Below are 27341 nucleotides of genomic sequence, written 5' to 3'. Positions count from 1 at the left end.
CAATTGAGGCTTTGTTTAAATGTTATTTAAATTTGAGTTCACTTATATGTAAATGGAGTAGCCTATGTAAATGCTTCCAATATTTTTGAGGGGCGCTAGCCCCTCCTATGTCCAGCTTTGAAGGTCTGTGTAAACAAACACACAGACAAAAGTGAGGACGCAAATTGTGATTGGCCAGAATGAGATGTACAGTATGATGATGATGTCTTCACACAGGTGTGATTTTTTTTTCACATCAACCTACTTAAAAGATTCAAAATACGAACGTGACAATACAAAATGGACAGCAACAAGGATTTCCCCCAAGATTACAATAGTTTATTAAGCAATTAGTCAAAAATAAAAGCAACACTATTGTACAAAATAATTAAAAAGTCATAAAACAGAGAAGAGAAGCTAAAATGCATATCAAACATTCAAGCTACAGAAGACCTACACAGAGTAGGCCTATAAGGGAAACATGCAAGGAGGATGGGGTGCACAATACCAAGTGTAAGTGGGGGGAAGGGAGCAACGCTGTGAACCTAGCCACCCAAGTCACTGCACCTATCCTGCAGCAGAAGAGAGAAGATGATTACAGTATGTTCATAGCAACAGTTTAGATATTAATCATTCTTTGGGGAAATAAGATCAGAAGAATGTAGAGCTAGTACAATTTGGGCCACCAAATAATGAAGAAGTTGAACAGAAACAAACTCAAATCAATGTAAAACAACAAAACGTAACAAAACAGAAGTGGCAGTCAGGTCTACAAAGGAAACAAATAATACACATTAATACACTGTACAAACCTATCCATTATATAAAACAAATATGACATTTACCTCTGTCTGCATGACCATTGCACACAATAGGGAGGCTCCACACAGGGGAGCAGAGTTTAGGAGCAGTACCTAAGTGACAAACAATGTCAGTCTCAAGGGCAAATAAACAAATATACTGCACTTTCATCTATAATATATACAATATTCACCTACCAAGGGCATTGCACAGCCAGCAACCTGTCACATTGTCAACCAGGACCGAATGAGTCCTAAAAACCCATGCTAATTGGCTTTTATAGTGGGCCAAACAATGTAGGGAGCAGGAAGTGGGAGGAGCTAAGGCCTGTATCTCAACAGTAGCCCAGGAGGGACATTTCCGACTGGCTACACATGCATCCGTCCTTGTCCACAATTGGCCTTACTATATATATTTGGGCTGATAATGAGGTGCGAAGCGCCACATTAACAAAATGATTTAGATAGTTATAGGAACCAAATGGATTCTACGTACGGTTCTCTAACTCTGACAGTGCACAAATGGAATTTGTGCACTGTCAGAGTTATACGGGGATCCATGGCCTATCATCATGTGTATCAAAATGGGTGTCCTTGAAAGTAAAAAGTGTGCGCAATCACTATAGTAGATGTCTAAACGGCTATAGTGAATGCCTGTCTGATTCATTCCATGTTTCCTGGAAGGCAACAATTGTAACTGACTGTGCAACTGTGCACTCTTCCAATCTAATGCTTTGCTCTCCTCCTCACGGACAGACCAGACCCAGAGGCAGAACATGCAAGCTGTTTTAACTACCACATGATGGTCTGCTGATTTGTGCCCTTCATTAAGGAAAGTATCAGAACATTCACGTTGTACATGGTATCTTCATCCGTAGTTTGGGCAGTGGTTTCCAAACGGTTTGCCATGTAGGCACACTGGTGTGCCATGACGAGGCATGTCTAGGTGTACCTTGGGATTTTGTAACAACCACACAGTCCAACTATACGAACAGTTATGAATTATCTTTTAATTTACTGTATCAGTACTTTGTGTGTACTCGTATATTATCACAACCTGTGCGTGTGTGTTTGGCATGTCATTATAGGCAAAATATTTTATAATCTTGCTTCAATGGGGGAAAGCACAAGCCCACAACATGTTGCATCACGAAGTATGAAATAAGTGTTCTTATTAAATTTGATTGCATTAGTAAAGAAAAAGAAACTGATACGAGTGATATATTATAGAGGCTATTTTTCACAGACATTATGAATAGAGCTGTGCCTTTGTGAGATGTTGACCTATGATGACCTTGGGCACAAAGAGTGTGTTGTGACATTTCATGCTGCACCAGTTAGGTGTACAGCATGAAAATGGTGTGCGTTTCATTTGAAGAAGCACACGAGAAAAGGAAAACATACATGCAGACACACACACATATAGGCTACCTACTCATGTGTCACTTCCACTGTACGGTACTTCCAGGAACCACTGCAGGGCCATTTCTTTGGACCTCACAGACTGGAGGAGGAGCGAAAAACACAAGGAATGTTCATTCATGTCTCGGTCACACACACCCCCTTCTCTCTTATCCTCCCCTCAGACTCTTTTCTTCATCTTGCCCTTCTCTGCCGTGGTCAGACGGCGAGGTAGACCCATGGATGTGTGTGTCAGTGTGTTCTGGTCTCATTGCTCAGCTATGCAGTAGAACAGAGGATTATCCCAAGCTGAGCATGAGTGGACTTACTTGGCATTGAGCCTACGATCCGGCCCCAGGTCAACTGAGAGAGACACTACTACCACTCAATTCTCTCTCTCTTTCTCCCTCTAAACCTCTCTCTGTCATTCTGCCATGACTGTTTTATCAGAGGACCAGTCTTCGAGGCCCCAACCCTGCCGGCTCCCGGAGCCCGCCGGGACACGCGTTGCCGGTTCCACGGGCCACCGCTCGAGTGACTACGGGGGATCCAAGGATGGCTACCTGGACAGCGACGAGAACCTCGTGTTCGGGGAGGTGGAGCCCCCCAGGCGCTCGCGGGGACGCCTCATCCTCCACAGCCTGGTCATGTTCGGAAGGGAGTTCTGCTACGCCGTGGAGGCGGCATTCGTCACGCCGGTGCTTCTGAGCGTGGGCCTGCCTCGCAGCCTCTACAGCCTGGTGTGGCTCATCAGCCCTGTCCTGGGCTTCCTGCTGCAGCCCATCATCGGCTCGGCCAGCGACTACTGCCGCTCACCGTGGGGAAGGCGGAGGCCCTACATCCTGGCGCTGGGTATCCTCATGCTGATTGGAATTACTCTGTTCCTCAACGGAGACGCAGTTATCTCAGGTGAGACTTGTCACTTGACTACTGGGACTAGTTGTGGAAAGCAATTAACAAAGTAGGCTACATTTACTCAAGTACTCAGAGCTGATGGTAGGTCTTGTGCTCCACCTCAGCATTCCATCGCCCAGAGCTCTATAGCGCATTGAAATGGGGATAGACTCCCACACCCTGGCTGATACCGACAATACGCCTCTCTAATTACTTACTTATTTACTTACTTATTCAAAAATAGCGGATATTCAAGTTCACAACGCGACACTTGAATGTAGATCTGCAAAAAAGAATTATGTGTGACACATTTTGAACAGGTTGGAGTACTTTTATACTTTTGGGAAGATAAACAGAAGAGAGGGAGCTGGTAGGCTACTATTATGTCGTGGGGCGAGGTGGTTATTGTTTTGGAGACCTAGATTATCAACTAGCCTAATGAAAGCGTATTAACCACTTAAGTCCCTATTTACTTTGTTGTACAACGAATAGTGAAAATAGCTATAGTTCAATAGTTCATAAAAACTCACAACATTGTGAGCTTGTATGAACTATTGAACTATGTGTGAATTGTTTTGAAAATATAAAGGGATGCGGAAGTGGCTAAATTACCCCAATATTTATTTTTTTATTTCATTATTTGAGAATGCAAGTAAACAAAACAGTAACCATTTGACTACTACTATGAACTGTTTTGACCATGCTCAAGCAAGGTTTTAACATTGAAGAGCTTTTGTGTCAACAGAAGCAGACAGAGAGCATATCTGCACTTAATTTTAAATAGGCAAATTACATATTTACACTTACAGCAACAATTTGGGCACGTTCCTGGGGGTCTGGATGTTCCGGGGACCCTCCCGAGGACTCCCCGGGAGACCCCCACATGGTAACTCTCTCATTTCTCTACCGTTTCGGACGTGGGGCGGCTTGCCGGAACCGGGCCGGCACCCTGGCCGTGGTCCTGTGGGTCTGGAACTTCCGGTGCAACTCCGTGTGGGACCCCCACACGGAGTTGCACCACTCACTTCACACGGGTGTGATTTTATGTCTGGGACTTGGAACTATCTATCATTGAACTGGGAAGCCCCTGTCCCTGGAACCCCCTCAAGGACCCCGGGGAATGCCTGGACCATCACGTTGAGAAAAAATGCCAGTGATGCAGAATACTGCTTCCCTTTATAGTCTTTATAGTATCGCTAACCATGACCATATAAAGGCATGAGTGGATGTTTGTTGAAACAAAATGTTGAGAGATGAGATACAGTATGCTGTGATGAAATGCATGATGGTTATTGATACCAACTGAAACCTTTGAGGTCTTTACACACTAGGGGTGAATACATTTCCCAAAATGAGTTAGAAAATATTCTGCGTGTGTAAGCACCTTAAGGCTTCTGTGAAGCTGAAAATACAATGTTCTGCTCAAACTGTGAGAACTTTCAAATCTCATACTTAAGCCAGAAGATATTCAGAAAGAAATGCTGACCACTAGATATGTACGTAACGTTTTATGAGATGAATGTTGTGATTGTTATTATTTCAGTTGCTCACTGTTTTAGCAGGACTCTGGAATTTACTATAATACTCATGTAGTACTGTATATACTGTAAGCCCTCCTTCTTAGAGTAGGCTACTATGGATAAGCTGATTATCTCCTCCTCTATTGCAGGGGTTCTCAACGTTTTTGGCCGGGGACCCCCGGAAATGCTTTGGCAACATCTCGGGACCCCCGCCCCGCCCCCTCCCGACCCCCAATATAAATTGACTGCTACAATAACCTTAAACCATTTTGAGGGGGAACCCCTTTTGGTGTTTTAAGCATTATGTTATAATTTAGCTATTGAAAAATAGCAGATCTACAAGCTCATAGCGCGCCACCGAGTGGCGCGCTACGAGCTTGTAGGTCTGCTATTTTTGAAAAATCGTGAAAATAAAAATTTAAAAACAATCTTTTTTTTTTCTTTTTTTTTTTGAAAATAATTTGGGGACCCCCTAAAATAATGTGGCGACCCCCCCGAGGGGTCGCGACCCACGGGTTGAGAACCCCTGGAGTAGGCTACTATGGATAAGATGATTATCTCCTCCTCTATTATAATTGTGCCACTGGAAACGCACCCAAACTGATGAGGGGGAAATAATCATTTTTAAAATATTTCAAATCAGGATAAAAAACAAAATCCAGAAGCTATGCTATTTCATCTAAAAAAACACTGTACACTTGTTATCTTGTTTATGTTAAATATTATTTCTCAGTATTTCCTTTTAGTAATACTTTCATCTTCATGTTGTAACAATGTTGTGAAAGACAATTCCATTGCATGCTGTTCTGATCACCGCACGATTCTGTGGACATTATTTGTTTAGTATACAAGTGTACCAAAGAGCACAGAGTGTGGTCTTACACTGTTTTCATTTCCATGGGAACAAAATCATATCAGAATATTTCTTTACCTATTTGAACTATTGCCATGAAATTCAACCAGCTTGCTCACAGTCATATTTGGGGAAGACCTTTGCATAACACTGGATCTTAACAACTTAAAGGGCGGTGTTTTACTCATTTTGGTGTAATTCGAACATCTGGGCTACTCAGGCACTTGTGTGTGCATCACGGACAGTTTTTGAGTTGCTTGATTCAATATTTATATATTTGATATTAATGTGATCAGACAGTGGTTAATAATGATATTAAATAATGGTGGGTTGTGATTTTCAAAGAAATACACAATATTGTGTATTAACTCTTGTTCTCTTCCTGACAAACTGAACATGTCTTCAAGGCCAATTATGACTTTGTAGTCACAAGTTAATGAATCAAAAGCCATTGTATAACAACGTTATCATGAAATGTTCATGTCAATGTGTTATGTCATACAGGTGACATCTGCCAACAGTGTTTAAGTAGCTTTTTGTCAGGACAAACCTTGTGTATCTATGTTGTCTTACAGCAATAGTCAGCGACAAGGCATTGAAGAGTGTCTGGGCCATCGTGGTGGTGATGCTTGGAGTCGTGCTGTTTGACTTTGCAGCAGATTTCATTGATGGGCCCGTCAAAGCCTACCTGTTTGATGTGTGTTCATATAACGACAAGGAGAGAGGCTTGCACTACCATGCTCTACTCACAGGTATAGCACGCACACACACACACACACACACACACACACACACACACACACACACACACACACACACACACACACACACACACACACACACACACACACACACACACACACACACACACACACACACACACACACACACACACACACACACACACACACACACACACACACACACACACACACACACACACACACACACACACACACCTTTTCTTAGCCATAATAAACCATCATTATTCAACTTCTGCTGGGGCTTCACTAGCTTGCTCTCTCATTTTATAAATGGTGTCAAAAACTGCACAAACACAGTCTGTCAAGTCCTCTGTCTGTTCATAGTTTGCATTGGTAATTGGTAAAGGGTAAACACAGGCCAACGGTAGTGAAATGTGATTCAATTTGAGGAAAAATGACTCAAATTCCAGTTTACCAATCATACCAGAACAGAGATTAAATTGTAACCACATTAACCACTTAAGTCTGAAAATCTATTTCTGCAGCATGACACGATGACTGTACAATAACGAACTATAGGCCTAGGTTATGTTTGAGAATTCTTGCATAACAAAATTCCCATACTTGAAGATCACTTGAACAAGCTGTGTGTTGTGAGGTCATACTGTACATGAGATGATCCATTACAGGTCTGCAGGTGCCTATGGTCTTTTAATTTCAGAATCTGAAAGGAAAAAAATGGCACGTTCAGGAACACTTAAAGGGACACTTTCATAGCACAATTAGCCCAAATTGGGCCAGAGACCACTAATTAGACATGTCAATGTCATGCATATTTAGGTGAGAAACAAGAGCCCATTGGAACACTAATGCATTGTTTGCTAATTTCATCATTAAATATGAAACCATTATTATGAATAATCCAATCTTTAAATGATACAAAAAAATCAATAGCATCTACTGTATAGCCTATCAGACAGGAAATATTTCAAAGCAAATAAACCTTCCTTGTGATCAATATTAGTGTGCAATATCGAAATTCTAACTAAATTCTGCCTCAGACTATGGTCCTAAACCCAATTTGACTAATAAAAGGCGTATCGCTCTCTATGAACTTTCCAAAAAAGACAGTGATTTTCTCCAATGACCGATATATTTTATAGGTAGACGACAATCTTTAATGTAATACACTTCCAAACAAGCCACTATCTGATAAGAAAACATAGTTCCAGTGACCTTTTAAATAAGACTAAGGAAGATCAGTGAATTTGAAATACACAGAGAACCTTTTGATAAGCCTTCTGCTGGTTTTACTTATTTAGAATATCAATATTTTCTCACCATAAAGTTTTTTTGTTAAAAGGTTAAAGCTATATTACGATATATTCCGCTAAAGTGTTTGTTCAGTAATAGTGGTCTTTCCAACTATTTAACACTTAGATTAACAAAATAACACCACCTTACACAACCTTTAGCTTACAACATGACAAAGAGTCGGTAATTGAGTCATTGAAGCTCTATACATGGTGTGCCAACACTATTGTATGACAAAGTATAAAATAGGACTTGCTTAAGCGGTTAATCATACTAAGTCTAAACTCTGTTAAACTTTTTTTGGTGTTGTTTCATTGATATATCAAACAAAATTAAACAAATAAATAAAGTGCTTCTCAATTATTTGATTAATCAAAAAAGTATTTGATAAAATAATCGATTAATCGAAAGAGTATTAGATAGAATAATCTCTAAGAAAAGAATTGATAGTTGCAGCCATACTCTACTCTCCTATAATATCGGACAAAATGTCCACGAAAGTGTATATATATATATATATATATATATATATATATATATATATAATTATTTGAAGCACTGCGAGTCGAGTACCATGTGTCAGTGTGTGTGTGTGTGTGTGTGTGTGTGTGTGTGTGTGTGTGTGTGGTATTATGTGAAAGCAGCTGTATGCTCAGCTGACTGCAGGCCCGCAGGGTGTGTGGTGAACGTGTTACCCAGCCAGGCAGGCAGTAATCCAGCCCAGAGCAAATCATGTGCTGCAGTCATGGGTCTGGGCTGAGAGTAGAGAGGCCATTCACATGATGCCAGTGCGTACCGTTGGTATGTGAGGCCGGTGAGTGGAGAGAGAGATCCAGCCTGATTTACAGTATGCTTTGTTGCACGCTGCTGTCCATAGCTGATCCAAAAGGTCAGACCGTCTGTTTATCTTACGCACGTATAACCGTGGCATCCCTATTTTTGGCGTGCCATGGGGTGTCATGATTTGGGGGGGGGGTGAATAAACGATACAAACTATTTACAGCATGTTGATGCCTCCTTATTCATACTGATATGTTGCCATTATTTGTGGTGACATTTTTATCTTGTTCTGAAATAAAATGATGTTGGTTGCATGGTGGTTTCATTCTGTGTGGATATACTCATGAGTATACTCACGAAAGAAATGAGGTGAGGTGATGAGGTTAGACAGGAATCCCCATGGACCATGATGTTTGCAGATCTGTAATGAGAGCAGTGAGCAGGTAGAGGGAAATCTAGAGAGGTGGAGATATGCCCTAGAAAGGAGAGGAATGAAGGTTATCCGCAGCAAGACACACAGAATGTGTGTGAATGAGAGGAACTCAAGTGGAACAGTGAGGTTACAGGGAGTAGACGTGAAGAAGATGGAGGACTTTAAGTACTTAGGGTCAACATTTCAGAGAAATGGAGTGTGGACAAGAGGTGAAGAAACGGGTGCAAGCAGGTTGGAATGGGTGGAGAAAAGTGTCAGGTGTGATGTGTGATAGTCAAGTATATCAGCACGAATGAAAGGGAAGGTGTACAAGACGGTGGTGAGACCAGCTATGTTGTATGGTTTAGAGACAGTCACACTGAGGAAAAGACAGGAAGCAGAGCTGGAGGTAGCAGAGAGAGTAAGAAGGATGGATCAGGAACGAGTACATCAGAGGGACAGCTCATGTCAGATGTTTTGGAGATAGAGCCAGAGAGGCCATACTGAGATGGTTTGGGCACGTACAGAGGAGGGATAGTGAGTACAGTATATCGGTGGAAGGATGTTGAGGTTGGAACTGCCAGGCAGGAGGCCTAGAGGAAGACCAAAGAGAAGATTTATAATGAATGAGGACATGAAGTTAGTTGGTGTGAGAGAAGAGGCGGCAGAGGACAGGGTAAGATGGAGGCAGAAGATTCGCTATGCCGACCCCTGAAGGGAAAAGGGGAAAGGAAAATAATTAAGTAGATACTCACGGAAAAAATATGTTTTGGAGTGAATTAATCGTATGAAAACAAGGGAATGATATAAGGTTCGGTTCAATAGACGGCTCTCACATCTAGCTTTTGGACCGCATAGAGGCCCTCACACATCCGTTGCCAATCGGACTGATATGCCCATATATGGAGATCTCTTATCTGTCAGTCCGTGTCCCATGGCATGCCCCCTTTGTGCCCATACATGGAGCTGATTTGTTTGTGCCCGATGCCATGATGATACATTGAGGTTAGACAACACACTCCATAGCTGGGTGTAGCTGCATTGGGAACTCCTTCTATGGTAAATAGGCTAATGTGGATCTATGTGGATCTTGGGATCAACATGGAGATGGCGAAGCAAGCTCCAATTTGGTTCTCAAACGTCATGTGTGACTTCAGTAAGACGTCAGCCGTCTGTGACATATACAGTAGGACATGAATCCAAATTTGCAAAGGTAATAGAGCATGCACATCCACTCTAGCCCAGGTGCTAGACAAATGGCAGTACAAGAGAAAGAAAGTCCGCAACAAATTTGGCTACTGTTACATTAATTAAAGTTACAAATATTTAAAGTATAAAACATAATGTGGGGATTCTGGGGACATAAATGGAGGTCCTGTGACCTACTGGCAGTGTGTGTACAAAGTTAGGTGCTGATCGTTCGCGTTTTGCAAGATTAGACAGATCAGACACAGACCCTGTTATAGACAACCATTTAAGACAACTTAAATGGTGTAAAAATGGTCCCAGGGTGTAAGACCTTAAGAGTGGAGTGGAACTATAGTGTAGGTTTCACAATGATGGCAAGAGGGGGGATTTGACTCGGAAGTCGGTACCATGTGACACGTGCTGGATAGTCTCGCGTTAACAGACAACTATGCCACAATCTCCGAATGCTATATAGAGTCTGGGACTATAGCCCCCATGAGCTGAGTAACGGAAGCTGCCATTTCCGTTTTCTGCTAAGCAACAAGCTATAGCCTTAGATGTTTTCTATTTATATTAGGATAAATATGCGCGAAGATGAAACGGAAGTGGCGAGGAGGCTCCACTTCCGCTGTGTCCGGATACTCATGAGACCTTTTCCGTTGGCCCAGACTGTACGGAGCGTTTGGAAATCGCGGAGGCACAGTCTGGTAACGCGAGACTACGTGCTGGATAAAGGACATTTCATTTACGTTTCAGTCTTTGCTGTGAGAAAGTGCCATATTTTGACTTTGAAACGTGAGACCCATGCTGCTGATGCTCTACCAAACATCGGGCTAAAACAACTTATTGTAGCTTGATCTCGGACTGAACTATCATCCTAGCTGTTTCCTGCTTCAGAAGAGAGAAACGTACTCTACTCAGAGAAGTGTGCAGAGTCTATGGTCTGGACCCAGGCAAACGTATAGGCTATTATAAACAAATTCTTATTATAAACAAATTATAAACAAATTATTTGGTTGAACAAAATGTGGAAAATGGAATTGAACTTCATTTTGTACTTTTATTCATAAAGTACATAAAAAGGCCCAGGCGGCTGGCGTAGCGGTCCGGGCACCTGGGCTTCAGCCTGACAGCGTGTTGTGGGTTCGAATCCCGATCCCAGCGGCTTTTCCTGTGTGTCCCTCTCCATTTCTCTCTCCCCATTCCTGTCAGTCTACTGTATACTATCAATAAAGGCAGAAAAGGCAGAAAATATATCTTTAAAAAAGTAGCCTACATTAAAATAAATTGAAATTGAGCAAAGTCTGTTACAAAATAACAGAAATAAACATGGCATATGGTTTTCGATACACAGGACAGGACAAAACAGCACATCAAGACATATGCAGCCAGACCTCATTGTTTCAAATGGTGCATAAAGTTTTCATCTTGATTTACAGTAGAAACAAAGATAGACAGTGGCAGGTGAGTCAGTCACAAACACAGAAATGTGTGTGGGGAGAAATCAATTGGCCTAACGACTAAATTGGGTAAAAAAAATAAAGAATTGGCCACGTACGTTAAACGTTTGGTTGTAGATCGTCCAAATGTGGCTGCAAATGTTCATCAAGAACAGGGCTGGACTGGCCACAGGTCATACCGGGCATTTTCCCGGTGGGCCGCGACCATAGGGACCTTTTTTTTTTTTTTAGATCAGGCCGCCAGTTGATATTAACCTGCGGGCCGCATTAGGTGAAGGTGGGGGCCACATGTGGCCCTCAGGCCGCCAGTTGATATTAACCTGCGGGCCGCATTAGGTGAAGGTGGGGGCCACATGTGGGGCCCAGTGTGGAGGGATGGTATGACAGACTGACTGGTATAAACAGTGCCCCCAGTGGGGAGGGATGGTATGACAGACTGACTGGTATAAACAGCGCCCCCAGTGGGGAGGGATAGTATGACAGACTGACTGGTATAAACAGCGCCCCCAGTGGGGAGGGATGGTATGACAGAGAGACTGGTATAAACAGCGCCCCCAGTGGGGAGGGATGGTATGACAGACTGACAGGTATAAACAGTGCTCCCAGTGGGGAGGGATGGTATGACAGAGAGACTGGTATAAACAGCGTCCCCAGTGGGGAGGGATGGTATGACAGACTGACTGGTATAAACAGCGTCCCCAGTGGGGAGGGATGGTATAAACAGCACCCCCAGTGTAGAGGGATGGTATAAACAGCGCCCACAGTGTAGAGGGATGGTATAAACAGCGCCCCCAGTGTAGAGGGATGGTATAAACATCCCTCAACTGTAGGCTGGGGGCCACATGTGGCCCCCAGCCTACAGTTGATATTAACCTGCGGACCGCATTAAGTGAAGGTGGGGGACACATGTGGCCCTCAGGCCGCCAGTAGCCCATGTATGGGATAGGGGATACATTAAAAAAATAATAATAATCTTCTCCCTGTGATGTGGCCCCCTCAGTGGTTGTGGCCCTACGCGACCGCTTATACCGCTTATGCCTAGAACCGGCCCTGGTATTAGGGCTTGTTTGTTTGTGTGTGCCTCGACGGAGTGGGTGGTAGAGTTTCTGCTATCTGCGCGCTGGTTGTGGCGGGCCGGTCTGGGCCAAATTCATGCGAAAATGACCGGGCCGAATCTTTGTCCCAGTCCAGCCCTGATCAAGAACATGACAACTGCATATCATTCATAACAAACACAAAAACAATAATATTCATTGTTTGCTAATATGTGAAACCATGTCTTGTGTGCACCTTGATTTTACCCACTTTCAACTTGGTGTACCTATTTTGGGTCATTATAGGCGAATATTTCCCTATATTTAAAACAAAACAAAAAAACAGCAATAATTGCAGATTTACAAGCTATTTTTAAAAAGGGGCTTGACGGTTAAGTCAAGAATGTGTAAGCACATCAAATCCATTGGCACTAATAGATAAGCACTGTAAGGAAATCCATTTCCCTCAGCTACTCTGATTTAAAATGTACAGGTTTTTTATGCACATCAATTGACATGTCTGTGGCAATGAAACAGCTCATATCTACTTACAAAAGTGTTTTTATTCTTCATGTATAGCTAATTAATTCACCTGTGTCACACAAATACAGTAAAAGGTGAGGACAGCAGCTTAGTTGGCAAAACAAATAGTTTATTTCACAGAATATATTCAAAGCAAAGTTATAGTTTTAAAAAATATTTCTACATTTAAATACGGAGAATATAACTTAAGAGTAGTGATGAATTATTTCTGTCACATGGCACTGGCCTCAGCTTAGTGTAAGCTGTCTCAGAAGTCACCGCTCAACGTCGCCATACTTTAGCTGTTTAGCACATGATTAGGAAAACCTACAAAAACACATTTCTATCCAATATTATTTGGAGGTTATTTCCTTAAGCAATGCATTATTTCCCCATACAATTGTCATATTGTTAACCTTTTAAAAGCCAATGGTAAAATCCAAACTGGTGAATCAAAAGCAAAACATTTTAAACTAGAAAAAGTGCCCCTCATGGCACAGGTCTCCACCAGGCCAGGTCAGGTTGTGGTCTCCTGGTGGTGCTATAATAGGCCAATGTGAAAAGGGTGCCATTTGTTCTTACACCATTGATGGCAATTGGATGATTTGAGGCATTTTGTCCCAAAAATGTGTTCCACCACCTGTTGGTGGCGCTGTAACAGGCCAATGTGAAAAGGGTGGGATATATTCCTAAACCTAGTAGGAAAGTCCGACTCTACTTATGACTGTTTACCCTGTCATTTTATTTGCTGACTATAGGGTTCATGCCATTTACTCGGATCTTATGCTTGTAAGGCTGCTAAATGCCCAAATTGAAATTGATAAAACACAGGGTGGCAATTACCTTCAGAGATTAAATCTTTAATGCAGTGGCTCTCAACATGGGGTACGGGACCTTGAGGGGGTTCCAGGGGGAGTAGCTTAGTAGTGCCCATACCCGAGGTGGGGTTGGCATGGCGAAAGGGCCTTTCTGTGTGGAGTTTTCATGTTCTCCCCGTGTCCCCTAGGGTAGGTACCCTCACAAAAAAACATGCAGTAATCCTGGTCTCTAAACTAAGGAACTGGTTGGAATAACGTGTTCCACCTCCAGGGGAACTGGGTGAAAAATGGGTTGGAAAATCGTGGGATAAAAAAAAAAAAGTAGCTTAGTATCAGTTTAACCACTTAAACCGTAGATGCATTCACTATTTGAAAATAGCTGATTTGTGTATATGTAGGCCTATATGTATTTTCAAACAATCTTGAAAACAAATATTTTTTGAAGGTCCCTGGCACAACATGCTTTCAGAAATACATTTAGTACTTAGTATAAATACATTCATTCCGTTCATTCAGTCTGACATGAAAAGGGTTTGACTACTGGAATAATGCTTCACAAGCCTGTAAACTTGTTTCAGGTCTGGGTGGAGCATGTGGTTATCTAGTAGGAGCCATGGACTGGGGCCATTCATCGCTTGGCCAGTTGCTGGGCACAGAGTACCAGGTCATCTACTTCTTCTCAGCCTTGACCTGGGGCATCTTCCTCACAGTACATCTCATCAGCATCCCAGAGGTACCTCTTGGCAAGATCACAGAGCACTCAGAACTCTCAGCCCCGAGTGCGCTGCGCTTACTGGGGTCTCATAGCAATGGCTATGGGTCACTGACTAAAGAACCCATCCCTCCAGCAGTTCCAGCGTTAGTGGCAGACCTGAGGCCCAGGTCCTTCTCAGCCCTGGGTGAAGCCAACGCTGTGACTTCCAGCAAAACAAAGCAGCCGGTCAATGAGGTATGTGATTCTCACGATGCTCACATGCATGTCTAGTCTGATGAACAATGTGAAGTAACATTGGGTTGAAGTAACAACATAATTAAATTGACCAGGGTTAATTTACAGTAACTGAGAGAACTTGTTTTATTATTAAGTCTAGACTAAAAAGGAAAAACAGTTGTTTATAGTCTCTAAAATATATTGGTCTTAGAGGAAATCCCTGTCACGCCATCCAAATAATAATATAATCATTTTTTGGGGAAAGTTTATTGAGAGCAATACGCTCCTTATAAATCAAATTAGGTTTAGGCCTATAGCCTGAGACAGAATTGCTCTGAAACAGTTTTTTCAATCTTAGAATGAATTAAAAGTAGGAAACATTCAGGAGGTGATTCAGAGTCTCAGGATCAACGGATTGCAGGATTGCAGGATCAGAGTTAATTAGCCCTGGAACAGGGCCGGATGCCAAGTTAGGATAATTGTGTCCCATCCCAATCCCAATTGATGCTACTGCATCAATCCCAGATGGGGCCTCAATGAAGCCTCAATTATACTTTGTGGTATGCTAGTGTTGCGTATCAAAAATAGCACATGTACAAGCTCACACAGATCTGCAATTTTAGGCATCTGACACCGTCGTACCACAGCATATAAATGAAGCAAAACATGTCAAATAGAGGTAGCATTCAGAGCTTGTGGACATATTGGGTAAAGGTAACAGTTCAGGAGCCTCAACCTAAAATAATATGTTCCATATTTGTGGCTCGTGGAACACCGATCATTTATGTGGCATAAATTGAGTTTTAATGCTGGCAGCCTTTGATGATGCAAATAATTGAGCACATTAGGCAAAAGATGATATAAACACAGCTGTTGTCCAGTGCGGCAAAATTGGCACAACACACACTTTCATCAGATTCATCGTATGGATATATTTAGTTATAAGACAATTGGCATAAGGGCTATAGAGCACCGAAGTCTGACGTCACTTTCAGTAGAGGGCGCCAATACACAGGTTCATGTATTTCTTTATTTGCATTGTAATCTCCATAGGGCGATTTTAGGTCGCTTCATATAAGAACTGTGTTTGAAAAATAAACCGACCACCCCGGCCTTTCTGTCAGGGGAGTGGCTGTGCGTCGTTAATGATGTCCATTCATATTTGATATTTGAATTAATGTGGCCGCAAAAGCCTTGAAACTACATATGAAGGCAATGTCGCTGCTAATATACGTCAACGCCCAGCTGTCAACACATTGCGTTCCTGAGATTCCTCATTGACGTAAGCTCAGCTGGTGGTGACTCGACTCGAAACATTAAATATCAATAAAATAAAAATAAACGTAATTAACATTCAGTTTCTGTTGTGCGATGGGCAGATGCAGCCACCCGCCTACCCGGAAATGTAGTCTCTGGGTTGTTTGAGTCGTTTCTAACGCATATTTTGTTACTCTTTGGGTATATTTGTACATTTCCACCTTCAGTCGATGCTTCATATCCATATGAGTGAAAAGGCCGGGGTGATCGGTTTATTTTTCAAACACAGTTCTTATATGAGGCGATCTAAAATCCCCCTATGGAGATTACAATGCAAATAAAAAGTACATGAACCTGTGGATTGACGCCCTCTACTGACAGTGACGTCAGGACTTTGGTGCTCTATATCTTGCACCACACCTTATCCCTTATCCCTAAACTTATTTGCCATTTTTTACTATTTTAAAAAACCTTTTAAAATTGTTCAAATAGCTGATATACTGTACAAACTCACGTGTTGATGTAGATCGGCTAGTTGAACTATTTTAAAATGTTTTTCAAAATAATAAAAAAATGGCAAATAAGTTTAGGGATAAGGGCTAAGGTGTGACGCAAGATAGGGCCCTAAGTGTGTGTTCATGTCCGTGTGTATGTGTACAGGGTCAGGTTCAGAAGAGAATGACGTTGAGATCACTGCTGAGAGCTATGATGAACATGCCAGGTCATTACCGTTGCCTATGTATCAGCCACCTACTGGGGTGGACGGCTTTCCTCTGCAACATGCTCTTCTTCACCGATTTCATGGGCCAGGTATGTATGTGTAGGCTGTCCACAGGTGCGTGCGTGTGTGTGTGTGTGTGTGTGTGTGTGTGTGTGTGTGTGTGTGTGTGTGTGTGTGTGTGTGTGTGTGTGTGTGTGTGTGTGTGTGTGTGAGAGAGACAGAGACAGAGACAGCGTATAACGTGGGCCGTGTGTGCGTGTTTAGAGTAGCTGAATGACCCCCACCTTTATCTCCATATTTTTTTGTTTTGCCAATTTCCAAATTTGTGTGTCTGTCATAACCGTCATGCGCTGACCTTTTCGGGTACAGTTTCACCTGTCTGCAATCCTTCTTCTAGGCAATGACAATTTGCTAACTAATGTTCTGTACCATTTATGGTCTTAACTCCTGATATACATTCTTCTCTTTGATTGTTTTGGTTTTCACTACCTCTTTCTCTCTCACAATTGCAACAAGTGACACGTTTGTGATGTCAGGTGCTGTGTGTGTGTGTGTGTGTGTGTGTGTGTGTGTGTGTGTGTGTGTGTGTGTGTGTGTGTGTGTGTGTGTGTGTGTGTGTGTGTGTGTGTGTGTGTGTGTGTGTGTGAGTGCGAAAGTGCACATGAGTACTGTAAACCGTAAAGCCTGATATAGTTATGGAGTTCATAAATGCTGATCAAAGGACATACTTTATGCTTGCTGCGATACCGTATAACATAATGGTTTATTATTATTATAGACAGCACCTGTCTGTGCCTGTCCTCCTGTAGCAGAATAGGCACCAGTATACAAAGTAGATGGTGGATGACATGACAACACTTATTTAGTTGAAATATCTAGATTATTATAGGGATTACTATAGAGATTTCTTTTATGGAAATAAGATCGCATTAAATCAAACAATGTTACATTGGGTAGTTACCGGTATATAATGTTGTTGCAGTAGCCTACTATTAATTCAATGTTTATAATTTTCCACCAACAACTTGGCTATTTGACATAGAAACACTCTACTCTAAGACTAAAGTATTTCAGCATGACTTGGCAAAGAAAAGAAACACATGGTGACCAATGCATTTGAGCTCAACGACGCACACGGGATCCTACTTGAAGTAGGTTTTCTACATAGGAAAGGAACTTAAACTTGAGCTCTTCTTTTGAGCACTTATTGACAATTTGATATTTCCCAATTTCATCTCATCTCCTGTCCTCTTTTCCTGCAGATTGTATACAAGGGGAACCCATATGCAGAACATAACTCTACTGCCTACGTCACCTATGAGCGGGGTGTGGAGGTGGGGTGCTGGGGCCTGTGTATTAATGCCGTGTCTTCAGCTCTCTTCTCCTGTAAGTCTGCCTGTCTGCGTTTCCCTTCTTGGTTTGATTGATGTATTGTATATGTGTTTCAAGCCTTATGACCTGCTGTAAAACCAATTGCCCTTCGGGGACACTAATAAATAACCTTGACCTTGACCTTCTCTCATGTGCTTCACCATGTGCTTCACCAGGGGTTCTCAACCTTTTTGGCCGGGGACCCCCAAAAATGCTTTGGCAACGTCTCGGGACCCCCGTCCCGCCCCCTCCCGACCCCCAATATAAATTGACTGCTACAATAACCTTAATAATAGAGACAATACACCATAAATAAATACTGAAACCATCATTAGGGAAGGTGTATGCATGTACTATGTGTACTATATGTAAACTCTTCATTTCCACTTTACAGCCATTCAGTTGCATTTTTGAAAATAATTTGGGGACCCCCCAAAATAATTTGGCGACCCCTCGAGGGGTCGCGACCCACGGTTTGAGAACCCCTGTGCTTCACTATGGTTGTGTATGGGGGGGGGGGGATCATGTGGATCTCGGGATTCACAAGGGAACGGTGTGGCTCCCATGTGGATCTCTGACCTCACGTGGCCAGACTGTATGACAGTGCTATCAGAGCTCTATTCTTCTGCCCTACAAAGCCAGAGTGCAAAAACGTAGTTACACACTTTGGCTTCTTTTTAAAATAGAAGCCTTCTTTGACTTCTTTGGCTTCTATTTTAAAAATAGACGGAAATATATTGGCGCTGATCAGCAGACCCTGTTCTAGATGGCTCTGCATTCCACAGAGCCGCAGTCATGTGGCTATATGGGTCCATTTGATTTCATTTTATGCTCTCAAGAGTTACATTATTGTTAAACATCTGCATTACTTCATTTACAAGAAGTCTACACAATTAGAGAATTGTTATTTTGATCGTTTGCCTGTTCTCTCCTATGGTACCACATCAATATAGCACAAAATCTTATCCAACGATAACAAAATAGTCTTTAGTTTTGTTGAGACGCTAAATCTCATCAAATTGTGGTCCATGGCTCAAATGCTGAATAAATAATGGGCCTTGATATTAAAAGGGTTGAAAACCACTGAATTACAGGGACACTCAATCGGACTGAATACTCAAAGTACCAACAAAGTCTATATTCGGTGCAGCAAAGCTGACAGCGTACAAGTAACACACAGATGATCCGACAAACACTTTATAAGAAACAAACAGGCATATATATATATATATATATATATATATACACACACTAGGAACTAACTATACACAGGTGAAACTCAAAGACAATTAACATAGGGATTGGCTGCCTGGCTGGGGAAAACAGGACACAAGTGATTCAAATGAACAAGAATCACTGGGTAGGTGAGACAGGAAAGACAACAACTACAAGGACAACAGGAAACACTAGGGCTTTTACTTCAAAATAAGAGGTACACAGCAGTAAATTAAAACCTTGTACACCACAGAAAACAGGAAACAATAAAATATCAGTACGGAGAGACAGCAAGATCATTCCTCGACGAACGACGACGTCGTTTTGGAGGAGACAGATGGTTACAGTACAATACAAGAGCTATTTCTGTTCCTCTTTGTCGTCCATGTATGAGTGTTCACTGGTCATGTACTTCATACACTGTACAAACTATAAAATAAAAAGTGGGTGGCAAAGTTCACACCAACACCCTATAAAAGAAATACAATGGTGAGCGATATCGATATAGTATAGTTATCGTTATGGTAAGTGTGTTGATTATTATGATTATTATCTGTGTGTCTCTCCAGATGTACAGCGCCTGCTGTTGCCCTACATCGGCCTGAAGGGGCTTTACTTCGTGGGCTACTTTGTGTTTGGGATGGGTACCAGTCTCATTGGTCTGTTCCCAAACGTCATCGCCGTGCTCAGCCTCTGCACTGTGTTTGGAGTCATGTCCAGCACCCTCTACACCATCCCATTCAACCTTATAGCAGAGTACCAGCTAGAGGAAGAGGTGTGTGAACGCACGCACGCACGCACTCGCACGTTTCTTTCATTCTATTTTAGAAGACAAACCAATTTAACCACATAAGCCCTATTATAATCCTTGTTCGTAAAATGAAAATAGCCTGTCAACAAGCTCAAAACATGTCACATATTGATGTGTTTTTAGCTTGTAGATCTGCTATTTTTATTTTTTTAATGATTAAACATTTATGAAAAACTATTTTCGATTTTGAAAAATGGGGGTCAACCTCACACTAATTGCAACAAAACCAAACTCAGCTGATTTTGTATCCTCAATATGTCCTGAATAACAGAAAAAAAGTGATTTTGAAAGTTAATGACATGCCCAAAATAGGGATGCTAAGTAAAACAGGGTTAAAGCCTGTTTATGTAATGGGCTACTGTCCATTCCAACCATTCAATGGTATCGCTACCACCCATTTGTCAATAGTGGAAAAAGTGCTTATATTTTTTACTTAAAAGTAAAAGTCAATACTACAAGTAAAAGTTCGGAATTCAAAATGAGTAAAAGTACAAAAGTATTGGTATTAAAATATACTTAGAGTACCAATAGTAGAAAGTAGTCATTATGTAGAATGTCCCATTTCACAAGTTTTCAAATGGATAAAATGGATAACAAATTAACAATCTTCTGAAAATAGCAGATCTACAAGCTCCCAATGCTTTGCATCTCAAGTTAGGCGGTCAGAAGGGTCTGAATGTCTGACGTATGGGCAGTCCACGCTAGAATCAAGTGCTGCTGTGTTGCTACTATTATTGCAGCGCAATATACTGTATGGGGAACAAAGTCATTTCCCCATCAGTTAAAGTGAGAGCCGAGAGAGCACGCACACACAAAGCACATCAAACCTTAATGGAATCAATGATGTTCATCATGGATTACTTTACTGATTCATCGTGGTAATGTCATCCCATTAAATAATGGTTGCTGTGGGTGCTCTTTCTTTTTAGGTAATATATAGTACCTAGTTATCAAATAATTGTAGTGGAGTATAATATTTGTCTGAGTTGTAGTGGAGTAGAAGGAAAAGTACTGAAAATTGGAAATACTCCAGTGAAGTACAATAAAAATAAAAATACCTCAAAATTGTACTGTACAGTAAGAGTAAATGTACTTCAATGTCACTTTACACCACTGCTATTTGTTCCTCTCTATTTTCCTTTCTATTCTCCCACCCCACCTCTGCACCTGCATGTTCCTTTCCCCCATCCGACCACAACTTCAGGAGCAGATCAAGTTAAACGGAAGCACTGGCACGCGCCGCGGCACCGGGGTGGACTGCGCTGCCCTCACCTGCATGGTCCAGCTGGCCCAGATCATCGTAGGAGCAGGACTTGGCGCTCTGGTCAACATCGCAGGAAGTGTCATCGTCATTGTCGTTTCAGCTTCGGCCACGTCCTTGCTCGGCTGTCTCTTCATTGCACTCTTCATCAGATAGGCCTATGTGGAATGATTAGGCCTTTGAGATTGTTATTATTATTATTGTAGAATGATGTTTTAAATAAAGATTGTATATAACTTTTCATTGTTTGTTTCTCATGCTTATTTTATTAGCCTACAGCTTTTATGAATACATGACTTACAGGTGGAATAATGTGTGAGTCTTTATTGTTGTGGAATATGGTTGAGTTTTAAGGATTCTCCTGAAGATTTCATTGAGCGGTGCACGTCGCTCCAATAACTGGCCGCGTGTGTCATATGTCTATTTGGGGTACGAACAGCTGCAATACCGCTGAGTGACCTAAACTGGCACTGTTGAGCAGCCTAAAGGGCCTTTCAAACTGAGCACTATAACTATAACAATAAAAGTATAACTAACAATAAAACTGTACCATACAGAGTACAGTAACTATCACAATAAAAGTGTAGTTGCACTGCTCAGTTTGCACGGGTGTGATTCTTTTTTCTTGTTTCAATAATAATAATAATAACTAGAAAAACATGAAATTGTGACAGGGTCAGTTTTAATTGTGTGCGAGTTGTCTGTAATGCAACCCAAAGTTGCTTTACATAGGGAAAGGAAGGAACCAGCTTTAAAAAACTAAAACGTATTATAATTGAATAATCGTAATAAAAGCACAATGGCCCAACTGTTATTAAAATGTACTAATCATAAATACACACAACGGCCTGACCATCACAGTGTTGAAAACGAAAAGTGCGCTACAGTAATAGCGATATGCTTTTTTATTGTTATCACAGACCAATAGGCTATTATGCACGATTGTGAACACCGGCGCCGTATCATCCATCTGCACCGTATTGAAGTTAATGGGGAGGATTTCAGTGTAATATGGATTTTGTGGTTTTCCAGTAGTGTATGTACGTCACAGTTTGCCAAGCCGTGTTACAACTACAACACAGGTGGCTACACACAACTCAAAATGGTTCACAGAGTCACACTTGTTTCTAATGATGTGATCAAGCGGAAGCCAATAGGACAGATAACGGTTTGTGGTGGTGGAGACATTTTCCTTTTGATTTGGAGCAGCTATTACCACATGATGTCAGCATTGAGCACTGTGCCCATTAAAGAGTAACATTTGAACATCATGATAATTTCACTGTACTTGTAGCAGTGAGTGACAAATAAACCATCTTCTATCTTGAATCCTTTTGCCAGCATTCTTGTGAGAGCAACAAAGGGTTGTGTAGTTGTCTGTTGGTTTGCAGTGGCGTGCACAGACATTTAGAGGGGCAGGTGCTCAAGTTAAAAAAGGGCACCTTGTGCAGCGCGTGGAACCGGCCGGTTGCCTTAATCTATTTTGGGCGGGAACCCCTTTTGGTGTTAGCATTATGTTATGCTTTAGCTATTGAAAAATAGCAGATCTACAAGCTCATAGCGCGCCACCGAGTGGCGCGCTACGAGCTTGTAGGTCTGCTATTTTTGGAAAAAAAAGAAAAAAAAAAGGTTTTTTTTTTCTTTTCTTTTTTCAAAAGGGCACATTGCCAAAAGGGCAGGGGGTGCTCTAGCACCCCCTAGTGTCTATCTGTGCACGCCACTGTTGGTTTGTACCATTTATGTTGTTCTGTAAAAGTGGTGGTATTAGGGCTTGTTTGTTTGTGTGTGCCGCGACAGAGCGGGCGGTATAGTTTCTGCTATCTGCGTTTGTGGTGGGCTGGTCTGGGCCAAATTCGCGCGAAAATGACCGGGGCGAGTTTTTGTCCCAGTCCAGCCCTGGTAGCCTATGCTACATTGTGTTCTTCTGTGATGCCAGCTTTTAAAATCATGCTTGCGAGAAAACTCAGCATAAGGCTACAACTTTGCTACACACTCCTGCGGTTGGTCAACAAGAGCTTACTGGAATTTGAAATCACAAACAAACTTGTTTCCGTAGGAATCAAAGGAAGACAAACTCAACTTTCCATTCCCCGAGTTCTGCTTCATAGATGGGGGAAGTATGCAACATGAACATCACACGTCTCTGTTGAGAGATGGAGGATGTAAGGGTTGTTACAGTATTAGAAAGGATCATACATGAGAGATGGAGGATGTAAGGGTTGTTACAGTATTAGAAAGGATCATACATGAGAGATGGAGGATGTAAGGGTTGTTACAGTATTAGAAAGGATCATACATGAGAGATGGAGGATGTAAGGGTTGTTACAGTATTAGAAAGGATCATACATGAGAGATGGAGGATGTAAGGGTTGTTACAGTATTAGAAAGGATCATACATAGGCCTACTTACAATTGTTTTTTAGTAGCACTGTATATAGCAGTAGTTCTCAAACATTTCCGTGCTAAGGACCCCCAACTTCAATTTGGCTGCGGACACCCCAGAAGACACCCCAGAAGAGAAGATTTATATATTTTTTAAAAACAATCTAAATTATTCAATATTTTTAAGTTCTCACTTCGTGCCGCACTGCAAGCTTGTACATCTGTTATTTTTGAATAGCCAACGCATGAGTGGATGAAGTGGTTTAAACGATCGTGATGCTCTATTAACACATTTTGCTGTGGACCCCCTGGCACCCCCTCAAGGACCCCTGCGGGTCCCCAGGCCCCACTTTGAGAACCACTGGTATAGTGCCAGTATTTATGCACTTTGCAGTTACAATATGAGTCTTTGACAACTACATTTCCCCCACTGCATAGATAAAGAAAGGTCTATCTATCAATCTAATAATACTCAAATACATTCCTGAGCACATTTTAGATAAACAGATTTTGTTTGACTTTGAGTACAAGATACTGTATGCCGCATCTTTATGTACATCCTCATCAACCAAGCCAATACTTATACTCTGCGGTAAGAAGTAGTTCTGGAACAGGGGTGGGCAACTTTGACGATGGAGAGGGCCACTATATTTCCACACTCACTCCCTAGGGCCATATATTACTGTCGTAGCAAAAATAGCTGATCTACAAGCTCAAAACGCGTCGCGCTGCGACGCGTTTTGAGCTTGTAGATCGGCTATTTTTGCTATATTCGAATTGAAATCTTGATTTTTTTTTGCTATTTTTGAATTGGAATCCTGAAAATTAACATTTTTATGTAATTTCAAATGCCTTTAATTATACTTGTGTTGAGCAATGAGCTACTAATTTAGACTGAAGTAATAAAAGCGGGTCATGTTTGCATGTCGTGGAATTGTAAACAGCTGAAACCAATATTATCTCAGTATTCTGACATTAACCTAAGGGCCACATTAAGTGGAGGTGGGGGCCTCATGTGGCCCCCGGGCCGCCAGTTGCCCACCCCTGTTCTGGAACTATCCTTAACTCACAGCATCGTATGTGAGAACAGCTAGGAATTAGGCCTTTGTCTCACATTTGAACTCAACCAAGTGTAACAGTTATGCTGGTATCTGTCCTTATCTGTTCCATTCCTAGCTCCAGACACGCCCCTCATATAGAAACTGCATTCCACAGAGTGATGTCACACACGGTGGCTCTTTTGAAGACTGCTGGACACACAGGCCACCTGGAATGAGGTCAAAGATCACACGACATTCATAAAAAAAAACGATACCCGAGAATGGAGGCCTGTCTGTCAATTAATGGTAAACGTCAATTTGAGAGGTTTACTCATATAACTCGACTCGACTCGGACTTGATCCCATTGGTATGTGTTGTGAGCTTGTAGATCTGCTATTTTCACCACACAAACTCCAATCAAATGCAATTGTCTGTGTGCTATTAGTTAAATACAGAATATTGATGTTAGCAGTATCCACTGGATAGTTGACACATGTAGATTTAGATACTTTGACTATTCTTTTATGATGGAAATTCAAAATAAACAGATAAAATTACTACTTCCCAGCATTTAAATGACCAATATTTTAGATGATCAATACATTAAAATGATATCCACGCATCAACAAATCAACTATCATATAGGACATAGTTTGTAATATATTTGGGGTGCCAGGTAGGCGTGTACCTACCAGAGAGGAACTTAGCCGCTCCTTTTTTTGTGTAGCCAGGTGGTTTCAAGGAAAACGAACAAAGGACTCAATATAAGATAAAGAACCCTTAAATGTCTTTGTATTGAGTTTGTAAACTGTTTTCAATCAATCAATCAAAATGTGTTGTATGTGATTGGAACAGTCTTTGTATTGAAACCAGGGGTGGGTTAGGTTACAACATTTACTTTTCAATGAAAACAACAAAAGCATCAAATGGCATTCAATATTCAGAACGAAAATCAACCAATAACGAAACCCCAACTAAATATATTCAATAAATGTTCAACTCAAAACCTTGGGCACAAATGAGGTTATTAATTCAATTCACCATTCCTTTTGAAATAAAGCTAAATTGGTCTTTGGGAGTTCAGTTCAAACAAAACAAAGGGACACAGATCCTCCTGCTGTAGGGAGTGGTTAAGAAAGATCCTCTTGCTGTTAATTAAGTGGTTGAAATCCAAATGTTAAAGTGTTTGAATGTCTCCTGTTGTCAGTGACAGTGGGTTACCTGTGAGTCGTTTAGGGTCCCACTATAAGTCAACTCCAGTCCAAAATAGGGAAACAATCCTCCTCCTCAGTTTACTTCTCCTCCCTGGATTTCAGCACAGTGGAGTTGGAAGAATCTCGGCAGGTCTGCTTATGCAGTGAGTGAATTTGTTTTTAAAACATGCTCCAACTCGAGCCACTTAAATGATCAAAATAAAAAAACAGGTAGAGAAAAAATGCAGAGTGCTGGACACTGTCTTTGAGAGCTGCTGCCAGCATGCAAACTGTTTCTCCCACACCGAGTGACACACCTGTGGCAACTTTAGTCCTGAGCAGGGAGATTGCCAGGTTTGACAAGTAGTATACTGCATGAAACTCATAAGCACATTATGCTCCCACTCAGTGGTGTAAAGTAACATGTACTTTACTGGAGTATCTTTTATTTTCAATACTTTCACTCCACTACACCTCCACAAGGACTTTTGAAACCTTTAGTTGCTTGCTAGTACGGTATACGGTAGAATTTGATTAATATTACAAAAGATACCAATTCAGCTCTGGCTATTTAAAAATATCCTATCTACAAGCTCAAAATGCGTCACGATGCAATGCATTGTGAGCTTGCAGATCTGGAATTTTAAAATGATTTCTATACATTTTAAAACTTGTGACATGGGACATTCTGCATAATGAGTACTTTTGTTTTTGGCTTTTCTGCCTTTATTGATAGTTTCAAGTGGAGATTGACAGGAAAGAGGGAGAGAGAGAGACATGCAGCAAAGGTCGTCATGAACGGGACTCAAACACGCGGCACGCTGTCAGGCCAGAGCCTATACCGTATGTGGCGTGCACCTGGACCACTAGGCCAGCGGGCGCCCCATAAGTATATTTTTATGCCAATACTTTTATACTTTACTCACATTTTAAATTTTTAATAGCAGACTTTTACTTGTAACAGAATATTTCTACATTGCAGAATTGATATACTTTTACTTAACAAATCTACCTCTTTCCCCACTGCATCTCATCATGCGTGAGACCTGGGTTCCAATCGTGGGTAAATGGTAAATGGTGCATTTATAAAATACTGATTGCATCTTTAACAGAGAAACATAAGCAACCACAACAACCGGTCTTCTAAAGGACAATCTGGACATTTCCGATGAATTGAAGCTGCAATCTGTAAGTGTCATGTCCTACCTGGGATGTGAAGCTGCATGGGTCCCGCACCCAAGCACCAAAATTTTTACTGTAGAGATAGAGAGCATGTTTGGGAAGGAGTAATTTCCATCTTTTCAAACAGTAGCGGCCCTATATACTGTAATAGAAGATAGGGCCTCCTCCAAAAACTGCAGTTGTGTAGATTATATTAGGTCAAAAATAATGTTTTATTCACTGAAATATGTAAAGTTTGCAGCTTTATCATTGGTAACCTCATGGACTTGTGACAATAAAATGGGCATTTCAGTTAAC

The 27341-nt window shown here is 41.5% G+C and overlaps 1 protein-coding gene and 1 long non-coding RNA gene across 2 annotated transcripts; one reads left to right on the top strand and one right to left on the bottom strand.

Moving 5' to 3' along the window:
• Positions 1 to 302: 302 nt before the first annotated feature.
• LOC306939541 lies at positions 303 to 1017 on the bottom strand. Its single transcript, XR_013791875.1, has 3 exons — positions 978 to 1017; positions 825 to 893; positions 303 to 551 (listed from the first exon to the last, which is right to left on the bottom strand). It is a non-coding gene; the product is annotated as an uncharacterized lncRNA (long non-coding RNA).
• A 1597-nt stretch (positions 1018 to 2614) lies between these two features.
• slc45a2 (solute carrier family 45 member 2) lies at positions 2615 to 21481 on the top strand (the record flags this gene model as incomplete). Its single annotated transcript, XM_079524787.1, has 7 exons — positions 2615 to 3089; positions 6023 to 6199; positions 14258 to 14628; positions 16534 to 16677; positions 17851 to 17974; positions 19744 to 19949; positions 21190 to 21481. The coding sequence occupies 7 exons, from the start codon at positions 2615 to 2617 to the stop codon at positions 21400 to 21402; spliced, it is 1710 nt and encodes a 569-aa protein (XP_079380913.1). The 3' UTR covers positions 21403 to 21481.
• Positions 21482 to 27341: the final 5860 nt, after the last annotated feature.

The sequence above is a fragment of the Electrona antarctica genome (assembly GCF_951216825.1).
Source record: "Electrona antarctica genome assembly, chromosome: 16".
Taxonomy (NCBI): Eukaryota; Metazoa; Chordata; class Actinopteri; order Myctophiformes; family Myctophidae; genus Electrona; species Electrona antarctica.
This window is presented reverse-complemented; position numbering and strand designations above follow the sequence as displayed.